We start from the raw sequence: 15,234 nt of genomic DNA on the forward strand, positions 1-15,234 counted from the left end.
TGAGAACCTGTGTGTTTGAGGGAAGAAGATGGAGAGAAAAGAAACAGAAAAAAAGACAATATAAAAGGAGTGGCAGCAGAAAAATTCATATATAAGGCGCACCGGATTATAAGGCGCACTTCCGATTTCTGAGAAAATCGTAGGTTTTTATGTGCGCCTTATAGTCCGAAAAATACGGTAAATGGTAAATGTTCTCAGTGGAAAAGGGTAAACAATGGAGTGCCTCAGGGATCTGTACTTGGGCCGGTGCTTTTCAATATATATATATATATAAATGATCTGGAAAGGAATACGACGAGTGAGGTTATCAAATTTGTGGATGATACAAAATTATTCAGAGTAGTTAAATCACAAGCAGACTGTGATACATTACAGGACCTTGCAAGACTGGAAGATTGGGCATCCAAATGGCAGATGAAATTTAATGTGGACAAGTGCAAGGTGTTGCATATAGAGAAAAATAACCCTTGCTGTAGTTTCACGATGTTTGGTTCCATATTAGGAGCTACCACCCAGGATAACGATCTAGGCATCATAGTAGATAATACTTTTAAAATCGTCGGCTCAGTGTGCTGCAGCAGTCAAAAAAGCAAACAGAATGTTAGGAATTATTAGAAAGGGAATGGTTAATAAAATGGAAAATGTAATAATGCCTCTGATCGCTCCATGGTGGGACCGCACCTTGAACACTGTGTACAGTTCTGGTCGCTTCATCTCAAAAAAGATATAGTTGCGATGGAGAAGCTGCAGAGAAGGGCAGCCAAAATGATAAAGGGGATGGAACAGCTCCTCTGAGGAAAGACTGAAGAGGTTAGGGCTGTTCAGCTTGGAGAAGAGATAGCTGAGGGGGGGATATGATAGAGGTCTTTAAGATCATGAGAGGTCTTGAATGAGTAGATATGTATTGGTTATTTACGCTTTCAAATAGAAGGACTAAGGGGCATTCCATGAAGTTAGCAAGTAGCACATTTAAGACTAATTGGAGAAAATTCTTTTTCACTCAACGCATAATTAAGCTCTGGAATTTGTTGCCAGAGGATGTGGTTAGTGCAGTTAGTGTAGCTGGGTTCAAAAAAGATTTGGATAAGTTCTTGGAGAAGTCCATTAACTGCTATTAATCAAGTTGACTTAGGAAATGGCCTCTGCTATTACTGGCATCAGTAGCATGGGATCTTCTTAGTGTTTGTTTGGGTAATTGCCAGGTTCTTGTGGCCTGGTTTGGCCTCTGTTGGAAACAGGATGCTGGGCTTGATGGACCCTTGGGCTGACCCAGCATGGCAATTTCTTATGTTCTTAATGTATGTGGATAACCTGGATGGGAACCTATATAATAACACTGTATTTGAAACTAGGATAGGGAAATACCTATCCCCAGGGCTTACAGTCTAAGTTTTGTACCTGAGGCAATGGAAGGTAAAGTGACTTGCCCAAAGTCACAAGGAGCGACAGCGGGACTCGTCTTCTGGTTTGTAGCCCACTGCTCTAACCACTAGGCTATTTCTCCTCCCTTACTAGCAGCTGAGGGTACGAAGATTCATCCTAAATAAATTCAGCTAAGTGTACACTTGTCAAAAAGTCCAGCTAGACTGAAACTTTTCAGCACCACAGAGAAAGAGAGTACAGAAACACTACAGGAGCTGTCATAAGTAATTGTGTCAGAGACATAAGGGAACAGCACACAATACAAAAAAAACCCTCAGGATTCACAGGGACTGGAGTGTTCACTGAAGGAGAGAGAGAGAGAAAAGATTAAATAGACATACAGAGACAGACAAAACAGAAAATAAAATAAAACACCTTTTCTTTCCTTACCTGTAGTTTGAGAGCGGTGATTTGTCCTGCTGCACCTGCAAGACAGAATTGGGACACAAAGGCTCATGTTCTTTATAGTAGCATTATTTTAACTAAGTTGTTGATGTAGAAAGTATAACAGATAATACTCAAACTATACTTACCTGATTGGTTTATAGTAGAGTTGGGAGAACATGTTTTCTTCTAAATAACTATAACAAAAGAAAATAGAGATTGTGTTACAGATAAACATTTACTGTGCACTTATAAAGCTTTTATTTTTGCCTTGCCACTTTAACTTTGGTTAATAAATTTGCAGCTCAGTTAAATCTTTGTGTTGATTTCATCTGAGTTCATCCCTCTTAAGTCTCTCTGTTCTCTCCCTACCCGTGAAAGACTGTCTGGGTGGGCTCCGTCCCATATTTCTTTGGAAGAAGACCCAGCAGGAAGAAGAGCAATAACGTTTTTCCTCGCGATCGGTATTTTAACATCTTATAGTGACTCGATTAACAACATCTGAAGCCCTATTAATTACAATGTTCACCACAGCCACCGAAATGGGAGAGTCACAAACGCAAAGTGTCAGAATTTTGAAAAATATACATAAGATAAATTTACATATTCTGGGTCTCCAATAAATGCAAATTTATCTCTCACTGTAGATAGCCTGAAAACCCACCTGGTTGTGGGGGTCAGCAGGACAGGTTTGAGAAGCCTTGCTCTAGTTATAGGTAATGTACTGTGAACAGAAGGGAGGCGTTAGCTGATCATAGGTAAAGAATGTCCTCAAGTGCATCAGTAGCATGGGATCTTCTTGGCGTTTGGGTAGTTGCCAGGTTCTTGTGGCCTGGTTTGGCCACTGTTGGAAACAGGATGCTGGGCTTGATGGACCCTTGGTCTGACCCAGCATGGCAATTTCTTATGTTCTTATGTTCTTAAGAGATGATACCCGTATTTTTCTTTTTGCATGGAAAAGCTGATCAGATTCTCCATGCATGTGAAATATCCATTATATTCTGTAAAACTGGCTTAAGGTGTCTCACTCTGTAGAAGAACTTTTCTTTTTTTCATATAATAGCTCATGGAACATCTGTGCCCTCTAGGGATGTGCATTCGTTTGCAATGAAATAGGAAATATCGTCATTATTTCCTATTTCGTTGTGTTTCGGGGGTCTGACGAACAGATAGGAAAACCGACAAAATTTTGTGTTTTCTTATCATTTCTTAGGGGGGAAGGAGAAAGGTCACATAAAAGAAACCCCACCCCAACCCTTCAAATTCAATTAACTCCGACCCCCCCCCCCCCAAAAAAAAAAAAAAACCAAAAACTTGCCGAAGGTTCCTGGTGCTCCAGCAAGGGTCCCGGGAATGATCTCCCCCTTTCGGGCCGTAGGCTGCCACTAATCAAAATGGTGCTGGTGGCCCTTTGCCTTTACCATGGGACGGGGGCTATCGGTTCCATTGGCCATCCTCTCTCACATGGTAGGAGCAATGGACGGCCAGTGCCATCTTAAAAAATGATGCAGACCATCCATTGCTCCTACCATGTGACAGAGGCTGACCATTGGCACCAGTAGTCCCTGTCACATGGTAAGGGCAAAGGGCCACGGCGCCATTTTGATTAGTGCCATCCGACGGCCAGAGAGGGAATGGTCGCTCCTGGGACCCCTGCTGGACCACCAGGTATTTTCAGCAAGTTTTGGGAGGGTGGGGGGATTGTAGGTAATTGCATTTGAAGAGATGGGGTGGGTTTGTTTGGGTTTTTTTTGTTTTCTTTTCGGGGCAGCCGAAAAAATATTGGCCCGAAACATGCGAAAATGAAATTTCCCACGGTGGGCCAATAATGAAGGCCGAACCAAAAGGACATCTCTAGTGTCCTCTACTTGGTACATGGAGCCAGAAAAACATGATTTATTTATTTTATTTATTTAAGGTTTTTATATACCGGCATTCATGATAAAATCACATCATGCTGGTTTACAATAAAACAGTGGTGATGGCTTGGTGTATCAAAATAAACAGGTAAAAAAATGATTTGCATCAATAAAATAGCATACATATGAGAGAGAAAATACAGTGGACACACTTATTCTGGGTATGTCTGTCTGCCCTTTCTTTTAATTGTTTGAGGCACATAAGTATATAGGAAGCTACCTCCTACTCACATATCCTATTAGGTGCTAATTACCGTTTTTATCTCCTGAATAGAGAGCAGACATTGGGGTCGTGTCCTCTGTCAGCTGCATTGGGAATCTGATTTATGGTTGGCACTATTATTAGTATGAGTTACTTATTTAATGTCGTGTGCTCTTTGAGGATTTATGCCAAGAAACTGAGCACCTCTCCCGCCGTTAAAGGAATATAGTCTTATTTGTAAAACCTATTGCACTCTAGTCCGGATAGAGTTATAATATATAGTTGGTTTCAGCAAAGTTCTAGAAACATAGAAATGACGGCAGAAGAAGACCAAACGGCCCATCCAGTCTGCCCAGCAAGCTATGCACTTTTTTTTCCCCTCTTACTTGTTACGCTTGGCTCTTAGTACCTTTTAGTTCTATTTCCCTTCCACCCCACCATTAATGTAGAGAGCAGTGTTGGAACTGCATCTAATTGAATATGTAGCTTAGTTAGGGGTAGTAACCGCCTCAATAAGCAAGCTACACCCATGCTTTTGTTTCCTCGACTGTGTAATTCAGTCCTTGTTGGTTGTTGTCTATATAAGGTTTGGCAATGACCCTGCATGCTAAAGGATCACAGAGGTTTAATTTCTGCAGTATTCTGCGCCTCTGTGACCACCACTTGCTTTGACTTTTGTACTTTATGGGGGCAATTTTCAGAGTGCCCAAACTCCCTGGATGGTTTTTACCAGAGTTTATACTAATTTTCAAAGTGAAAGTTATCCGGCCTCCTGTGTTTGCCCCAAAACCTTAGACAGCCTCCATCTCTGTCCTTTGTGTGATTGACTGCATCTCCATTTTGAAATCTGTCAAACTCGCCATTCCTCCCTTGCCTTGGATTCTTCCCCATCATCCTGCGTAAAATCTTTTGCAAAGTCTTTTATTCAGGATTTTCACTCTGTCTCAAGGTGCGTCCTCTGTGTTCTCACCTTTGAGAATTATACTAGAAACTTTATGGCTAAAGATGAAATTTGCTTGCACATCCTATTGCTCCACCAACTTAGCGGATCCATTTTTCAGTGGTGGACTGCCAACTCGTATGGGAAAACTCTCCTGCCTGGTGCCTCCCTCAGCTTTCACTTTCTCCTTGCTCACCTCCTCCCTTGGCAGCATTTACCTAGGCCTTGTCAACCTATGGCCACCCCCCACTGAGTATTCACCCTTTACTCGCGATTAGTCACCCAGCAGAATTCACCCCCTGCTGGCTTTTACCTGCCCTGAGCATGCACCTCCCTCCTCTCGTCAGGGCTTAATTTGTAGGCAAAAAATGGAATTGTGGAGGAAGGTGAGATGGTTGGGGCCAGGGCCAGGTGTGACCTGTACAAAGAGGTGATACCAAGGCTGGGTTGTGAATGCGCTCTCCCACTCATATACCAGACACATTCTTCACACACTTAACTTGCTCCCTTTTTCTAACTCCCTTTTTCCTCTCCATGAATTCCCCCAATGGTCCTTATACCCCCCTCCCACCCTAGTGGTCCTAAAGCCCCTAAGTCTAACCCCCCTATCCTTGGTGTTCCTCGCGCCCCTCCTCTACCTGTAACTCACCCGCTAGTAGGGATGTGAATCGTGTCCTCGATCGTCTTAACGATCGATTTCGGCTGGGAGGGGGAGGGAATCGTATTGTTGCCGTTTGAGGGGGTAAAATATCGTGAAAAATCGTTAAAAAATCGAAAAATCGAAAAATCGAAAAACCGGCACATTAAAACCCCCTAAAACCCACCCCCGACCCTTTAAATTAAATCCCCCACCCTCCCGAACCCCCCCCCAAATAACTTAAATAACCTGCGGGTCCAGCGGCGGTCCGGAACGGCAGCGGTCCGGAACGGGCTCCTGCTCCTGCATCTTGTCGTCTTCGGCCGGCGCCATTTTCCAAAATGGCGCCGAAAAATGGCGGCGGTCATAGACGAAAAAGATTGGACGGCAGGAGGTCCTTCCGGACCCCCGCTGGACTTTTGGCAAGTCTCGTGGGGGTCAGGAGGCCCCCCACAAGCTGGCCAAAAGTTCCTGGAGGTCCAGCGGGGGTCAGGGAGCGATTTCCCGCCGCGAATCGTTTCGTACGGAAAATGGCGCCGGCAGGAGATCGACTGCAGGAGGTCGTTCAGCGAGGCGCCGGAACCCTCGCTGAACGACCTCCTGCAGTCGATCTCCTGCCGGCGCCATTTTCCGTACGGGAAATCGCTCCCTGACCCCCGCTGGACCTCCAGGAACTTTTGGCCAGCTTGTGGGGGGCCTCCTGACCCCCACGAGACTTGCCAAAAGTCCAGCGGGGGTCCGGAAGGACCTCCTGCCGTCCAATCTTTTTCGTCTATGGCCGCCGCCATTTTTCGGCGCCATTTTGGAAAATGGCGCCGGCCGAAGACGACAAGATGCAGGAGCAGGAGCCCGTTCCGGACCGCTGCCGTTCCGGACCGCCGCTGGACCCGCAGGTTATTTAAGTTATTTGGGGGGGGTTCGGGAGGGTGGGGGATTTAATTTAAAGGGTCGGGGGTGGGTTTTAGGGGGTTTTAGTGTGCCGGCTCACGATTCTAACGATTTATAACGATAAATCGTTAGAATCTGTATTGTATTGTGTTCCATAACGGTTTAAGACGATATTAAAATTATCGGACGATAATTTTAATCGTCCTAAAACGATTCACATCCCTACCCGCTAGTAACTCCCTTCCTCTCCTTCCAGGGCCAGTAAAGTACAGACCTCAGAATCAGCTGCCTGGCCTCTGCTTTGTGGGGGTGAGGAGTGGGAGCAGACTGCTGTGCACCTCTGCTGTTCTCAGTCTCCTTGTTCAGGGGTGTGGGGGCCTGTGATTTAAAAGCATGGCCTGCTTCCTTGGTCAAGGAAGGGAGCAGTGCCACATGCTTCTCTTTACACACTGTCTACTCTCTCCTACACCCAATTCTATCCCCTCCCCTCCTTCACTCTTCATCCCCTCCCTCCAATCCCTTCACTCACTCACCGCTGCACCCCACACATCCCCTCATTTGCTTTTTTCACCTTTACTGGCGTAATCAACAGTGGCAGAGCTTGGGATGATGGCATGAATAAGCAGGAAGCCAACACCCAGGAGAAGCAGAAGCAGTGGGGCTTACATTCACCCTACTTTTGCCTTATTTTTTTTTACTTTAGCTGTTGTGCTAAACCTCCCGAAAATGAAACGGGAAAACAGATTTTTTTTATCCCTGCACACTCAAACGGGACGATACAGTAAAGTCCGCGGGAGAGCGGGCGAATGCCCGCTTTCCCGGCGCGTGCACAGGCCACTCTCCTGTGCGTGCAATTCACTATTCAAATTAGGCTGACAGGGTTGAAGCTTTCACAGTTGGTACTGGTGCTCACGCTTGTGCTAATTCAAAACCTCTTTGTGTCTGTGGCTTGCTCTACAGTGGCCGCTTCAGTATCACCCCTTCCCCTCACTACTAATACAGAAGGAGGTGGTGGGGGGAGAGGGAAGTGACTGGAATAGGGAGCAGAGTGGCAGTTCCCTTCTCTGTGTGTTCAAAGCTCACTTCCTCCTCCTCCTCCTCTTCCCTGTAGGCTGTCTGGAGGGGGAGGGGCTGGAGAAGGACACCCCCCTGCTGCAAGAACTGGCAGAACTGCTTTCCTGGCCTTTCCCCTACAGATAAATTCTGCCTCTTGTCACCCCACATCCAGCATTTACTTTCTGGCTCTCCCACGTGCATAGCTGCTTCATTTGCCTCCTTCGCCTCTTCCTCCTCCTCCTCTCTGATGGTAGTTAGGAGTTCAAAGCAAACTAAAGCAGATAAAGCATTGGGGCTGGATGGGATACTTCTGAGGATACGAAGGGGAATTTAAAGAAATCCTGGCAACTCCGCTGGCTGACCTTTTCAGTGCTGCTTTAGATTCAGAAGTAGATCCAGAGGACTGGAGACCGGTGGATGTGGTTCCAAGTCACAAAAGTGGAAGGAAGGAAGGAGGCTGGGAGTTTTGGGCCAGTTAGTTTGACCCCTGTGTTGAAATCGCTGCTAAAATAAAAGGATAGGTGCAGTTTCTGGAATTGATTGGATTGCAAAATCCGAGGCATTATAGCGCTACCAGAGAAAAGTCCTTGTCAGACAAATCTGATTGATTTTTTTTATCGAGTGACCAGAGAGTTGGATCAGGGGAGAGTGCTAGATATATAATGTACTTGGATTTCAGTAAGGCCTTTGATTATGATTCCGCATAGGTGACTTATTAATAAACGGAGTGTTCTTGGTATGGGCACTAGAGTGACTGACTGGGTTAGAAATTGTTTGAGTGGGAAGTGACAAAGGAACGTGGTAAATGGAGTTCACTCCGAGGAAGAGGGTGGTTATTAGTGGTATGTCTCAGAGATTGGTCCTCGAACCGGTTCTGTTCAACATTTTCATGAACGATATTACGGAAGTATTGTCAGGAAAGCTTTGTATTTGCCTATAGTACTAAAATCTACAACGGTGTGTACAGCCAGGACGTTATGGGAAAACATGAGAAGGGATCCAAGCGAAGGTTAAGGAATGGTCTAGAGTCTGGCAACTAGGATTTGATACTAAAAAATCCAGAGTTATGCATTTACGATACAAAAACCAAAGGAGGGGAGGGGGAAGAGGGTATAGGGGGTGAAATTCTAAGTACAAAAGAAGAGTGGGATCTGGGGATCTTAGTATCTGATGATCTTAAGATGACCAAATATATGGATAAAATGGCTGTCTATAAAAGCCAGAAAGATGCTTGGCTGCATAGAGAGCAGAAAAAGGGAGTTGATATTGCCCCTGTATCCCCTGTTGAGACATCATTTGGAAAACTGAGTGGAGACTGCACCATCAAAAGGATATAAACAGGACGGAGTCGGTCCAGACAGTGGCTACTAAAATGATCAGTGGTCTTCATTCAAAAGCATATGGGGATGGACTTAAACGTATACCCTGAAGGAAAGGTGCAGGGTAGGGGAGATATATAACAAGAGACAATTAAATACCTCCAAGGTTTCCATTCACTGAATGTGAGCCTCTTTTAAAGGAAAGGAGACTCTCGAACGAGGGATCATGGGATGTGGATGAAAGGGGGTAGACTCTGGAGCAATCTAAGGAAATATTTCTTTACAGAGAGGGTGGTGGATGCATGGTACAGCCTCTCTGTGGAGGTGGGGGAGACGAGGACAGTATCTGAATTCAAGAAAGCATGGGATAAACGCAGAGGATCCCTGAAGGGAGAGGGAGGAATTGTAAACTGAATTAGTTGGTGTGGATGGGCAGACTAGGTAGGCCATAGACTCTTTCTGCCGTCACATTTCGGTATTTCTCTATGGTCTCAGCAGCAGCCAACCTCCCACCTTCACACCCCTCTCCCTCCCCCCTGCAGAGTTCCTTTTCAAATTGGAAACTGGTGGGAGGTGAGGGTGGGGCTGCTGTGGAGGCTTTAGTTGCACCCGTGCAAGCTCAGTCCTGTACTCTGAGGCTGATAAGAGTAAAATGCGCTCAGCTGAGCACACTGTTTAACCCGGGTTGGATGCACTTCCTCAACCTCTTATGCAATAAGGGGCTTAGCATGTCCAAAAAGCGTGTCCAAACGCCCCTCCCCCACCCCGGAACTAATAGCGCTCATCACATGCAAATGCATGTTGATGAGGCTATTAGCTATTCACCCAGGATACAGTAAAAATAAATAAATAAAAATTGCGCCTGATTTGCACATTTTACCCTCAGAAATTAATGCCTGCCCAGCCCGAAAAAGTGTAAAGAAAAGCAGAAAATACTGCTTTTCTGTACATCCTCTGACTTAATATCAGGGTGATATTAAGTCAGAGGAACCAAAAGATTTAAAAAAAAATGTTTTTTTTTTTAAGTGTACTGGCAGGTCAGGTTAGGAAAATGGATGCTCTTAAAACTGAGGGTCTATTTTCCAAACCCACAGACAGCCACCTCTCTTGGGCTTCCGCTGCTAAGGAAGCGCTAGGGACGTGCTGTTGTCCCTAGTGCCTCCTTTCTAGCGCAACCCCTCATTTAAATATGGTATCGCGTGTCTAGGAGAAGTGGCTGGGCAGACGTTAGGAAAGCAGGTGCTCAACACTGGGCGCCCGTCTTCCTGCAACCTTACTGTATCAGCCTGAAGGAAAGGTAGCAAGTGTTATTATTGGGAGAGGTGCTCTCATACCTCTCATACCTGCTTAGTGGGGGGGGATTAGAGTTGGAGGTGCACTGTAGGAGGTGGACAGCGACGCTCTCAGTGCAAGAATAGCACTCACATTTTGCAAACTTGCAAGTGGTGTTCTTGAGGGTTGCTTGTGGTGCTTTTAATTCCTTATGGGATTTTGGGTTACTTTTTTCTTTTTGGAAGACACAATTTAAATTGTTTCATGTAGCGTAGGGCTTTTCCGTGACGCAGCGACAGTAGGAAATGTCTGCCCATTATTCTGTCAGTCACTCTGATTATTTTTTTTTGGAAAATCATGGATCAGTTACAGTAAAATAAATGTTAGTCAATGATGCATAATTAAAAATTGAAGATATGTCTTATTGTACAAGGGACTCACAATAACAGATGAAGTTGCAGAAAGGTACTGACGTCTTATGGACGCATGGAACAAAGACCTCCACATATGTTTGAATGAGGACGCGTGGGATATAATTTGGTGGGATGCACACTCTGTCTCCATTTGTGCAAGAAGGGTGGAGTTGACGATGTGTTTGCTTCACCGAACATATAGGTACCCACTTTTCTTCATGAAATTTTCTAAGACAAGCAACCCCTCTGCTTTGTTGGAGGGATTGTGACCTGGAAGGGTCCTATTTACATATGAGGTGGTCCTGCTCTGAATTACAATTGTTTTGGTCGACAATTGAAATATCCATCCAGACCATTATTAAGGATTTTTCTCTGACTCCTATCCTGGGCTTGTTGGACGTGTCTTTGGCAAGGAGAGAGATCCAGTTAGCTAATCACTGTATCCAAGCTGTTTGCTTCACAGTAGAAATATTCTGAAAGTAGGTTCCTGTGATTTCCCACTGGGAGACTCAACTGTTTGAAATAGCACTCATTGAGAGGCTTACATTCTCTTTCCAGGGACAAGAAGATAGGTACACTATGATTTGGAAGCCATTTTGGGATTATACGAGATGAGGTATCTGAATCTTTTCTTTGTGGCTCAAATCAGATAGCATTCTTTCTATGTTTTATTTAGATGAGAAGCAACCTTGTATAGTGTTGTATGTGAGATACCACTATGACAGGACGTCTTTATTATTCTGATTTTGTAGCATAGCTGAAAAGATACAGAGAATTGTTTGCATATTGAGTGCATGATGTCTGAAGTTTGTTAAAAAGTTTAAAACAAAAAAGGATAGATATGGTGATAAAGCTGAATTTTTAAAATATGCTTGGATTGAATATCTCTTCAGTTCCTGTTACAGTTGTATGCCATTGTGAAAATGCCTGAAAGTTTAAACTCTCCCCCCCCCCCCCCCCCCCCCAAAAAAAAAAACCCCAAAAACCTCTCTGCAGCAGAAGTGTTTGTAAATCTTCCCCATGGGCCAAATATAGGAAATGTATTAAAAAAAAAAAAAAATCAAGGGAGGTTAAAAAAAAAAAATCAATGTTCAATCACAGATAGACTCGGAAAATGACAATATATGAATTCCCATGAGGTCTGTGCCCTTGTTCATTTTTATAATGGAAAACCATTTGGTACACAGACATAAAACTGCTGAAAAACTTACAGCCTCTTGGTGCCTTTTAACTTTCTTAAATTGGGAAGAACATCAGAAAGGTATTGCTTTTCTGAGATACCAGTTTTACGGTGGCAGCACTGGCCGTGGAAGTTGGCATTTTGTCATTGTGAGTAACCTGTGGTAGGTCCAGTGCCAGTTCTACAGCTGCCAGTCTTCCGGCTACTCTGGAGGTATCTTCTGCCTAGGGGTTTTTTCTTGAGGCTTAATTATTCTTCACTTCATATTTTTACAATAGTGTTGTTTAAAGATCATCTCTCATACCACAGGTGGTGAGGAGACGGACTACATGAGATCCATCTGAAGTAGGGACTTAATCTGCTGTCCAAATACCCGCCCCGACTTACCAAAACTCTAGAATGGCCAATTGCTGAAAGTGAGGGAGGGGGTGAAGAGAACCTGCCAGATTATTTTTTCTAGGATTTCTTTTATTACAACGCTATTTCTTTTCTATTTTCATTTGGGTTAAGTTTAAATTAAACTAGCATTTCCCAGTATTTTGATTTTTTTTTAATTAAGAGTATTTTCTCTCTGTTCATCACATTGAGCCATTGGGCATGTGTCTATATAGTATGATGCCAAATGAATAGTGGCTTTTGCTCTTGTGTTGGATGTTGGTACGATGCCTTGCCAGCTGATCTAGATACGCCATATTGGCTTATGTTGCAGGCAACATGGATCACCCTGTCATTAGCATGTTTAAATGCATCATAAACTGGAATGTTCTGATTGTAACAAATTAAATACAGTATGGGAAAATGTTCCAGAAGTGACTGGGGTGTGCATTTTCTTTTTAACGTAAGAAAGAAAGTGGCATAAACTGGTTTTTCTCGGAATATTTAACCAGTGTGGTTTCTGGATAGGCACAGTGATGAATATGCATCAGACTAGATCTGCATGCACTGGGTCTTCGGTCAGCATGCAAAAAGAGATCTTGTGCATATTCATTACAGGCATCTTGAAAAGCAGACTGGTTGGATGTGCCTCCTGGACAGGACTGGGATCCACTGGCATAGAACACAGATGGAAAAGCCAAGAGCAATGATTGTTGAAATCAGAACGGGCAGTTTTATTTATAAAGATAAAAATAGTCAGATGGGAGTTGGCAACATTTGGTAACAATGTTTTTAGTAATATTGGAGCTTATTTTGTATACTTACTGTGCGTACTCTTCATTCGCTTGGTTACAGGTGACTGTAGAGGAAGTGATGACTACAACGGCATACCTGGATTTATTTTTGCGCAGCATCTCGGAGCCAGCCCTTCTCAAAATTTTCCTTCGATTCATCCTCCTGCACCGGCACGAGAATGTTTATATCTTGGACACCCTCGTTAGCCGGATCAACACTCCTTTTCGGGTGAGGCAGATAGAAGTGGGAATAATAGTCATTCTTTGGATAGGATGGGCCAACGAATGTGCAAGACCGAAATTAGGGCTGTGGTGTCCATAGGTACCCTTTGAATTGGGCAGGGGTTGAGAAGTGGGATCGGAGAGTGGGGAGGTGGGTGTGATTGATGCTTGGGTCCTTCTCTTTTTTTCCTAACCCCCCACGCCCAGGGTCTTTCCCCCAGATTCCTCAGCTCTTCTCCAGTCTGCGGCAGCAATAAAAAGACAATTAGCTTGGGGGCCAGGAGCTGGTACAGGCTCACAAATCCTGCAGCAGCCCCACCCCTCTTCCTGTTACTGAAGAAACCCGTATGAAGGACAGGGCTGCTGCAGAGCCTTCAAGGGTGCATCAGCTCCCAGGCCCTGCGCCGAGCATCTTGCTATTGCTGTCATGTTGAGGTGCCAGTGGTGTGGGATTGGCTGGTGGCCACCTGTGTGAAAAATTGGGGCTGTGAGCTTGTAGAATGGAAAGAGAAGGCACCGAAGGGAGAGGGATCTCGATGGCAGATGGACTCATAAAACAAGCTGCTGTTCTCAAGTAGGTGAGAGCATTTCACAGGCAATGCAATACAGAATGGTCGTCTTGCCGGCCATTGCCTTCCACTGATGTCCAAGGTGAACAATGTTGAAATACTTCAGCCCTTTACAGTGTGTTCTCCATCAGCTATGTTAGGCTTCTGTGTTTAAAAAAAAAATAAATAAAAAGGCAACAAACAAATTCAGGGCTCAACCCCCAGGATATTATCCTTTTTAGATGCAATGAAATAAAACTCGGAGGTGTGTTTAAATGGTTGTTGCCCCTCATTCTTTGCTATTACATTTAATTACACAATGAGCGAGATTTTCATGTAAACACACTGTGTTAATAAGGAAAGGTGTGATCTCAAGAAAACTTCAGGGTGTCTGTTTAAAGCAGCACGACTAGCTTGATGCCTCAAAATGTCAACTTTGCTGTTTCTTATCACTGCTGGTTCCTCTCTGGGGTTTAGTATTGCTTTCTTTCCTCTGGTATGTTTTTTTTTTTTCTTATGCTTCTTGAGCCTTTTTAAATTAATGATTTGTGCTGTCTCTTGCTTACAAGCTTTAGCTTTTCATGATATAGTTACATTTTATGTGCTATCAGTGAAGCATGTGCAAGGATCAACACGGGGGCAACTCCCAGTGTGCTTCCTTTCCTAGGGGTGGCAGTGCTGGGGCAGAAATTGTGGTTCATAATCTATAAGCCAAGGCCCTTTGTTTTCTGAGATGCTGAGGCAAGAACTACAAAATCCAGCCCTTGCCACAGAATTCCCTGGTCTCCAAGAACAGGCAATATATGTATCTGATTCTGGAACTACACTGACCGCAAGCAATAGGTTGGCACAGAGGAAGGCTCACTCGGCCTTGATGCTGAGAATGAAGCATAGGTCCAAGAGCAGTGAACAATTATGATCCTTTCCACTTGGCACCCGAGAAGGGTTCCTTGAGGTCACACTTGAATCATGGAAGGTTTCCTTGTCGAGCATTGTGCAAAGGCACTGAAGCATCGACACAGATCTGCTTCCATGCCAGGATCCGAGAGCAGGGAGATTGTAGCAGCCTTGTGCCACCCCTGCCCATCTAATGCCAAAGTTGGATTTGGTGGTAGGGATTGAAGGCGGGAGAAGAGGGGGATTGATGGTAGAAGGGAGTCTAAGATCTGTGTGAGTTGAGGGGATCAGATGGGGTTGATGGGTTGAGAGACGGGATCGGCATTGGGAGGAGGAAATGTAAGATTAAATCCTCCTTATTTCTTCTGATCCTGGGTCTCCCCCATCTTTGATCAATATCCCCTCCAGTGGCCCATTTTGCATTCTTCTCCCATCCCAGAACTGATTATTAAGATCGTTTGCCTCCTCAAAGAACAAATTAAATTATTCAGAGAACCAATAAATGTTAGAAAATGACATTAATTGTATAAAGTAAAATATTTATATTTATGATTCAATATGTAAATATGCTACAAAATCTAACTCTTGCCACAAAATATATCCTTGAACTGGTGCAGGAAACGGGGGGCTGTTTCTTTAAGCAGTATTTCCGTAGAGAGGAGACATTAATGGGAACACAGAAATTGTATTTAATGACTTCTTTTCTTTTACTGCTAACTGACTCATTTAAGTACAAAAGAATTGCTAGTTCTGCTTTAAAGGAACA

The 15,234-nt window shown here is 44.2% G+C and overlaps 1 protein-coding gene across 9 annotated transcripts in view; it reads left to right on the top strand.

Annotated features, from left to right (window-relative positions):
• Window positions 1-15,234, top strand: part of FAM160A1 (family with sequence similarity 160 member A1) — a 285,642-nt gene that overhangs the window by 222,158 nt on the left and 48,250 nt on the right. For all 9 annotated transcript variants that reach the window (XM_029606299.1, XM_029606802.1, XM_029606565.1 and 6 more), the window contains one exon: window positions 12,863-13,030. In XM_029606299.1, the coding sequence (XP_029462159.1) occupies window positions 12,863-13,030 (168 nt within the window). The remainder of the gene's footprint in view (window positions 1-12,862; window positions 13,031-15,234) is intronic.

The sequence above is a fragment of the Rhinatrema bivittatum genome, chromosome 1 (assembly GCF_901001135.1).
Source record: "Rhinatrema bivittatum chromosome 1, aRhiBiv1.1, whole genome shotgun sequence".
In the NCBI taxonomy this organism is placed as follows: domain Eukaryota; kingdom Metazoa; phylum Chordata; class Amphibia; order Gymnophiona; family Rhinatrematidae; genus Rhinatrema; species Rhinatrema bivittatum.